This window comes from Camponotus vicinus, unplaced genomic scaffold (assembly GCF_025532165.1).
Source record: "Camponotus vicinus isolate PSW18456_S1 unplaced genomic scaffold, iyCamVici1.0 SCAF_13, whole genome shotgun sequence".
Classification (NCBI taxonomy): domain Eukaryota; kingdom Metazoa; phylum Arthropoda; class Insecta; order Hymenoptera; family Formicidae; genus Camponotus; species Camponotus vicinus.
The window spans coordinates 11,274,369-11,283,460 of NW_028141949.1; the positions used below are offsets into that span (position 1 = coordinate 11,274,369).

At 32.7% G+C, this 9,092-nt stretch overlaps 1 protein-coding gene across 1 annotated transcript; it reads right to left on the minus strand.

Annotated features, from left to right (window-relative positions):
• Positions 1–3,464: 3,464 nt before the first annotated feature.
• Positions 3,465–6,382, minus strand: LOC145963983 (uncharacterized). Its single transcript, XM_083086341.1, has 3 exons — positions 6,187–6,382; positions 3,629–6,072; positions 3,465–3,476 (listed from the first exon to the last, which is right to left on the minus strand). The coding sequence occupies exons 1-3, from the start codon at positions 6,380–6,382 to the stop codon at positions 3,465–3,467; spliced, it is 2,652 nt and encodes an 883-aa protein (XP_082942467.1).
• Between the last annotated feature and the right edge of the window lie 2,710 nt (positions 6,383–9,092).

Consider the following 9,092-nt stretch of genomic DNA (forward strand, 5'->3'; position numbering starts at 1 on the left):
CACTATTTCAAAGTTTCGTGTGTTAATATTACATTTAAAAGATACAAATTAAAAGAACCGAAAGAAAGATCACACTTTTTAAATAATTCGATAATACATCATGTAGACCACAATTCATTATTGCATACATATTGTATCGAGCACGCGACATAGCTCGACATAATTTAAAAAAGTTTTGAAAAGCCTGTAAATATCGGAATATAAAAATTTCAATTTCTTTCAGTGCCTAATGCGATATATTACGCAAACATCTCCGCCATTATTTCCAGTGCTTATGATGGAAATAATATGCTTGCCATTCACAAGAAAGTAAGAGATTATGAAGGAATGTTTGAATTCAAAAGAATTTTTTTCTTTTTAAATATTTAATGTGCCTTCAACCATCAATTATGGTTATGTAGGCACTCAAATCACTTTTCGTTAAATAGTATCCTCGTTGTCCTGGTTCCCTACCTATGCGCCATTATGTATACTCTCATACAATTTTCCCTATACTATTCAAATATTCCCATACTATTTTAATCGGATCTAAATCACAATCTTTTAACCATTTCTCTATGTCATAGGGATATTTTATCTTCCGTCTTTCCAATTTCCTATACAATTTGCTTCTTTCATCTTCATATAAATTACACCTCCATACTATATGTCCTATATCTTAGAAAAAAGGTATTTAAGAAGAATGTTCAGAGAATTAAAAAAAGGCAGAATAGACTGGAAGGAATATGCAAGAATAAGGAAAAATTATAAAATATGGTGTAAAGAAGAAAAGAAAAAGCACGAAAAGGAAGAAGAAGAGAAGATAAATAATATTAGAACGGAAGCTGAGGCATGGAAATACATAAATAAATATAGAAAGAAGAGAGAAAAGATAGACGAAAGTATAGAATTGGAAAGCTGGAAAAATCATTTCATGGATTTATTGGAAGGAACAAAGAAAAGAGCAGTATTAAATTTGGAAGAGGAAGAAGAAAAGAGAGATGGAGAAGAGAAAGAAGAAGGGACACAAGAGATAACAAGGGAAGCTTTAATAAGACAATTAAGGAAACTGAAGAGAAGAAAAGCACCAGGGGAAGACAGCATAGAAAACGAGGCTTGGAGATACATGTCAACAGAGATAGGAGAAGCTCTATGGAAGTTAGTAAATAACATTTGGAAGAAAGGAGGAGTACCAGAAGACTGGAACAAAGGAATAATCAATCCAATATATAAAAGAGGAGAGAAAGGTGAAGTTAAAAATTACCGAGGTATTACACTGATGAATACAGCCTATAAGATACGCGAGCATTCTTAACGAGAAACTGATTGAAGAAGTGAACAATAAATTGCAGGAGACACAGTTCGGTTTCAGAGCAGGAAGAGGAGCTATAGACGCAGTATACGTGCTAAATTATATAGTAAATAAAGAATTGAACAAGAAAGGAGGAAAGATTTTCGCATTTTTTGCGGATCTGAAAGCAGCATTCGACAAGATTGATAGGAAGAAATTACACGAGATAATGAAAAGGAATGGAATAGAGAATCAACTAAGAAGAAGAGTAATGGAAACATACAGGGAGACAATAAACTCAGTGAAAATAGGAGATAAAAAGACGGAAAACTTCTGGACGGAGAGAGGAGTGCGGCAGGGATGTCCAATGAGTCCTACCTTGTTTAATATATATGTGATGGATCTAGAAGAGGAGATGAAGAAAGAGCAAACAGGAGGAGTCACAATAGGCAAAGAAAAATTCTGGTCATTGACATACGCAGACGATATGGTACTTGTGGCGAGGAATGAAGAAGATCTAAAAGGAATGTTGAATCGATTCAGAAAATACTTATCAAGAAAGAGACTGACATTAAATGTAGAAAAATCAAAAATAATTGTTTTTGAGAATGGAAGAGGAAGGAAGAAAAGGAGAGAGTGGAGATGGGGAGAGGAAATTATAGAAGAGGTTACAGAAATAAAGTATTTAGGATACATATTACAAAAGAACGGAGGAGCAGAAAAACATGTCATTGAAAGATTCAAGAGAGCAATGATCGCTATGAAAAAGACGTGGAGTATAGGAGAAAGACTATTCGGAAACGATTACAAGAGGAGAGAGAAAATGTTTGATGCGCTAGTAGGCAGTGTAGCATTATATGGAGCGGAAGTATGGGGATGGAAAAATGAAACGAGATTAGACAGAATTAAAAGAAAATATGTGAAATGGATATTAGGCCTAGACAGAAGAACACCGAATTATATTCTAGTAGAAGAAACAAAAAATGATAGAAATAAAAATAGAAGCAACTAGAAGAGCAATCATCTATGAAGAGAAAGCAAGGAATTCTGGAAAGAAATTAGTCGTCGAATGTATAAAAGATTTAGAAAAAGTAAGAACGAAGAAAGAAGAAGGAAAATGGGAAGCGGCAAGAGGAGATCTACTAAAAAGGATAGGAATAGATAAAGAAGAAATAAAGTGTGAGAGAGAGAGAGGAAACCAGGAGATAGTTAATACAGTATTGACAAAGATCTGGAGGAAAGAAGAAGAAGGAAGACGGAAGAAAATTAAGGAATCAAAATACAACAACGCATATGAAGGTATAATAACAGAAGACTTACCAAAGTACCTACAAGGAAAAATGAAAAAGAAGGATAGGAGTTTAATAGCAAGATACAGATGTGGAAATGAGCTAAGAGGAGGTCAATATTGGAGAGAGATAGAAGAAAGGACATGCAGAGTATGTGGACGCAGAGAGGAGAGCCTAACACATGTGTTAAAAGAATGTGAGGCGACAAGGGATAACATACAAAGTGAAGATTTTCTAAGCGAGGAAGGCAGAGAATTGGAAATAATGAGAAAGATAGAACGAGAAAGGAGAAAGCAGCAGGAAATAGGAAAAAAGACGGAAGCACAGAAAGGAATTCAAACTAAAGAGAAGCAGACGGAATTTTGAGACTGAAATATATAAAGCGATGTAAAGTAAAAGTCTTTAGGTTTAGGTTTAAGTTTTAAGTTTTTAAGTTTTTAAGTTTTTAAGTTTTTAAGTTTGCAATATTTTAAGTTTTAAGTTTTAAGTTTTAGAGCTTTTGAATTTATGAGTTTTTGAGTTTTTCTTTTTGAGCTTTTAAGTTTTTAGTTTTTAGTTTTGGTTTTATGTTCTCAAATTTTAGGAGTTTAAAAGTTAAAGTGTAGGAAAGAAAGAAAAGTTTAAGTTTAAGTTTGTTTCATGATTTCAAGATTTTGAGGATTTAAAGATTTAAAGATACAAAGGAATAAAGACTGAGTTTAGAGTGTATAGTTTAATAGTATGATAATATGGAATAAAATAAAATGAATATGAATATAAATATAAGTATAAGTATAAATACTGTAAAGATTGATGTATTGAACAGGAAGTCTATCCTAAGCCGAAAGGCAAGGATTAATGGAAAATAAATAAATAATAAATAATAATAAATAATATGTCCTATATCTTGCACTTCCTCCCCACATTCACATCTCGCACTATCAATATAATTTTTTCTTTCCAGCGATTCATTCAAATTATAATGATTAGCTCTAATTCTATTACCTAACGTCACCACCCCTCTTTCTACATTCCATTTTTTAAACCAAGGGTTATTACTCTCTCTCTTATAATATTTATCAAAATACACCTTTCCTTTATGTTCCGCTTCTAATTCAACTTTGTATTTTGTTACATTAAACATTTCTTTTTTGAAGTATTTCTTCCAATCTTCATATGGTACATGTATCCTATCATCTTTCGTTCCTTCTGTCGCTTCCTTCGCTAAACTATCCGCAATCGTATTTCCTTTAATTCCCGTATGTCCCGGTATCCAATCTATAACTACCCTACTGTTTTTCTTCTTTTTTCCTCTATCATTCTCGTCACTCCTTATCTCTTTCTCCCTATTTCTATACTCATAAATTCTCTTTCTAATACTCAAAATAAATTCATTTTCATAGGCATTAAACCTATTATCATTCAGTTTTTTAACCACACTCATAGAGTCTGTCAATATTAAAATATCTCTACTCATTTGCTTCTCTATTACCATTCCTAGCACCATCTCTATTGCTATCGCTTCTGCAGTGTAAATTGAACACTTATTATTTATGCTAATTTGAAATCCAATATCTGAATCTTCCTTAACTATTCCTATTCCTGCACTGTCCTTATTTTCCTGTATTGATCCATCTGTATAAAAAATTTCTACATTATCTTCCAAATTAAATTTGTTAATGAATATTCCTAATAATTCTCCATCCCCAATATTTTCTTGTTTCTTCTTTAGAGCTCCTACTTCTATATCAGTCTCAACCTCGTCTATTAGACACCAATAATCAGTATCAAATACTTCAAAATTATCATATCTTGTCATTTCCTTTCTATTCCTGTAAACCTCAGTCCAAGCATTTACCATTACACCATTATTACTTCTAGGGTCTATAAACCTATGTCTCCTAACTAACTCCTCATATCTACTAATTCTTTCAATAATGTCTCCGCACCCGTACATTAACTTTTTGACCCAAAAGTTCCTCGCAAGAAATCCTGCCCTTTCTTCCATTCGCATAACTTTCGCTTCAGCAATCATTACATTAGTGGATGTACTGTTTCTATAACCTAAAGCTATTCTAATTCCTTTGTATTGCATTTTCTCTACTTTGGTCTTGCCTTTCACATCTCTTGGAAATATCACAAATAATCCATACTCTATCACAGATCTTATAAACGCTTTATATACAAGTAACGCTGTGTTAACTTCCATACCCCATGATACCCTATTTAACCATTTCAATATATTACACCTTTTCTCTACTTTCCCTTTTACTATTTCTATTTGTCTTCTATAAGTCGCCTGAATATCGTATACAATTCCTAAAAAACTAGCTTCTCTTTCATACCTAAGCATTTCTCCTTTTATCTCTATACCTCTATTCCTATTAATTACTCCTTTCTTATTAAACCCTATCAGTTTTGTTTTAGATGGTTCAATTTCTAATCCAATGCTTAACAATGTTTTATCTAACCTTTCTAGTGACCTTTCTAATTTTTCTTCCATCAAACCTATGTCTTTCCCTGTTATATATATAGCAACGTCGTCCGCATATTGTAATATTCTGACTCCTTCTTCTAAATCCTTTCCTAACTTCCTCGTATACATCGCATATAATAATGGGCTCAAGACCCCTCCCTGGGGTAGCCCTCTATTTATCACTCTTTCCTCTTCTTCCCTATCATTAATAATTATTTTCGTTACCCTATCCTTCATCCATGTATCAATATATTTTACTATTTTTCCCGGACATTCTATTCTATCTAATTTTTCTATTAATATCTTCCTAATTACGTTATCATACGCCGATGATATATCTAAAAATACCGCCACTGTCGAACTATCTTCTAAAAAGCCTCTTTCTATATCTATCGATAATCTCGCTATATTATCACTACATGATCTACCTTTCCTAAATCCATTCTGTGTTTCATCTAATAATTTATTATGTTCCAACCACCACATTAGCCTGTCGTTATTCATTCTTTCTAATATCTTACCTACACAACTAGACATTGTAATAGGTCTTACTTTTTCCTTATTTAGTTTATCTATGAATATCACCTGATTCCTTTTCCACTCCTTCATCATATATCCATTTCTAAAGCATTCATTAAATATTTTCAGCAATTCAGTCTTCATTCTCGCTTCACACTTCTGCAGCATCTTATACTCAATATGGTCCAATCCAGGTGATGACTTCGTTTTGGCCCTCTTCAATGCATTTTCTAACTCCGTAATCATAAAGTCCTTGTCAAAGCTGTTCTCTTCTGATCTGTACGTTTCACTATCTAATTCTTCTATTTCTACCCATGGAGGCGCAATTTTATCTACTTCTCTTCTTACTACTTTTTCTCTATCCTTTCCTTGCCATCTCTTCCAATCAACCACATTAAATCTATTCTTAATTATTTTCATTTTCTTCCACACATAATTTAAATTTGAGTTCTTATTAAGACTACTAACAAATTCCCTAAAATTCTCTCTCTTTTTTTGCCTGATGACTTTCCTCGCTACAGCTCTAAGCCTCTTATATTCTATAAAATTTTCCATATTCATTTCTTTACAGTATCTTTTTAATGCTTTTTTTCTATCTTCTATCGCCTTTTCACATTCTTCATCCCACCAAGTCACCGGGTTTTTCTTCTTACTTGACCTCCCTACTATTTTCTTCCTTTCCATCTCTTCATCCGTGCTCTCTTCCTTGTCCTCTTGTTTCTTCTCCTTATCTCTTCTTTCACCATACGTAGCCACCTCAACTGCTTCAATCATACTTTGTACAATTATCTCATATTTTCTTTCAATATTTGCTTCCTGAAATTCTACCGAATCTATTCTATCTTCCATATTTAAAATTACTTTTTCATATCCTTTCCAATCCGTTTTTTTTTTCGACAACCTATTAGTCTTTTTCTTATATACAGGGTGACCCATTTTAACTTAGGCAGCCAAATAACTCGAAAAATAAGCAAGATAGAGAAAAATGTTTTAGACAAAAGTTGTATGGTTTCGAGGGGGCCATAAGATGGTATCATTGGTTTGACCTTGAAGAGTCATTTGAAGGTCACGTGAAGGTCACTTCAATTTTTTTAAATGGAACATCCTATATATTTTTGTACATTCTTGTAGCTCATCTCGAGAGCTTTCCAAAACACTATAATTAAGTACATTTTCGTTAAGTACTTTTTGAGTTATGAGGCTTGAAATAATTTCTTAATTTTACATAAACCGTAAAATATCTTGTAAAATATTCATTTTTCGATTACCTTACCTTAATAGTTTTATGTACAAAATAATGAGAGGAATCAATTGGTGTAAAGAAAACACATAGTTGTTTCGAAGAAAAAATATGTAATTTGCAATTAACAATTCCATATTTTTTCTTAAAAACAACTATGTGTTTTCTTTACACCAATTGATTCCTCTCATTATTTTGTACATAAAAGTATTAAGGTAAGATAATCGAAAAATGAATATTTTACAAGATATTTTACGGTTTATGTAAAATTAAGAAATTATTTCAAGCATCATAACTCAAAAAGTACTTAACGGAAAGGTACTTAATTATAGTGTTTTGGAAAGCTCTCGAAATAAGCTACAAGAATGTACAAAAATATATAGGGTATTCCATTTAAAAAAATTGAAGTGACCTTCACGTGACCTTCAAATGACTCTTCAAGGTCAAACCAATGATACCATCTTATGGCCCCCTCGAAACCATACAACTTTTGTCTAAAACATTTTTCTCTATCTTGCTTATTTTTCGAGTTATTTGGCTGCCTAAGTTAAAATGGGTCACCCTGTATACACCTGTTTAGCTTTAATTCAAATTTGATTGGAAAATGATCCGATCCCCATGAATCTTCCAGTTGTACCCACTCAATAAAATGAAATATGTCCTTAGTACTGAATATCAGATCAATGTTGGAATTTCTTGCTCCGCCCTCTCCTATTCTCGATTTCGTTCTGTCATTCACAATTATTAATTCCTTTTCTTCCATCTCTTCCCATAAATCTTCTCCATTTCTATCTGTATCTTCACAGTTCCATGCCACATTATGAGCGTTGAAGTCTCCTGTTAAAATTATATTTTTTTCTTCTCTTATGGAGTTTAATAGCTTCCTCCACGTCCCCTTTGTTGTTATCCTTCCTGGTCTTCTATATATTCCTATCACCGCCACTTCCTCACATTCTTCTATATCCTTTATCCTTATTCTTACACAGTCCAATTCTTCTTCTTCGACGTCAATATTCCTTATTTCTTCCCCAATGATATTATTTTTAATAAAAATTGCTACTCCTCCTATTCCTCTTCCTGTAACGTTTATTCTATTCTTGATGATACTTCTATATCCCGTCACTCTGAAAGTATCATTCATTCTACATTTAATCTCTGTTAAGCGTCGTCTACAATGAGATTTTAAGGAGATTTAAGGCGTAAGACTTAAAAAATTGACCAATCACAGTCAAGAATTAAGAGAATACTCGACTGTGATTGGTCAATTTCTTAAGTCTTACGCCTTAAGTCTCCTTAAAATCTCATTGTAGACGCCGCTTTAATACGCTAATGTCATATTCCTGAATGTGCTTCTGCAATTCTTCTTTCTTATTACTCCATCCTCTTGCATTCCATACTACTATCTTAAGATGGGACGTTGACATTATCTGTTGAAATTCCTTCTCTTCTATTATATTCTTTTAATCCTTCATCTATGTTATGTTCTTCAAGTAGTGCTGTCATCGACTCTGCCAACATTCTTGCAAATCTTCTTACCTTTTCTTTCCAATCTTCTTTAGAATTTCCTTCTCTATCAGCTATTTCTTCTATCTCCATTGTACCTCTTTCTCTTTCTCTAAATACTATTCCTCTCTTTTCCTTATTTATTTCTTCTTCCCTTACATTTATATCTTTATAAAAACTATTTATTCTTTCTTTATACCTTCTTTTGTATTGCGGATAGTTATTTTCCTTATGTAGATCTTTGCGATGCATATTAACATCCTCCTGAGGGAATCTGTGAACTTTTTCAGCTATTTTAGGGTTATAAGTTGCAATAGCATATGTATAGTTACCAGACTGTTTTTTCGCTTTTTCTTTTTCACCAACAGCTGCTTTCATAGTATTTGGTTCGTTCATTCTCAATTCTGGCCATTCTCTGTTACTATAGTTGAACTGATAATCGTGTGTCGATGGATTTCTCAACAATGTCTTAGCTTCTTGAATGGATATATTTCTCTCCGCCATAATCTTTTTCAAATTCATATTATATATGAATGTTGAGCAGATCTTGTTGGTAGCCTTGTGGTTTTTTCCACAATTTATACATTTAGCTTCTTTGTTACAAATTCCATGGAACTTATCACCACAAATTAGACAAAGTTTTTCTATCCGACATGTTGCTTTTAAATGGCCTATAGCAGTTATAACATTGTTTTACTGGTTCAATGAATGGTCTTATTCTAACAGCTGTCAAACCATTATAGATTTTTATCATTTTAGGTAACTCATTACCTTCCATCGTGACAAGTATATGGTGAGTAAATCTTGATACCATTT

What these genes read in the sequence shown, in the direction of transcription:
- LOC145963983 (XM_083086341.1), bottom strand. Translation starts at nt 6,382, where the DNA reads ATGGAAGATAGAATAGATTCGGTAGAATTTCAGGAAGCAAATATTGAA. An exon ending in GAAAATAGTAGGGAGGTCAA is followed by an intron (nt 6,073 to 6,186) that starts GTAAGAAGAAAA and finishes AAAATTTTATAG; the next exon opens with AATATAAGAGGCTTAGAGCT.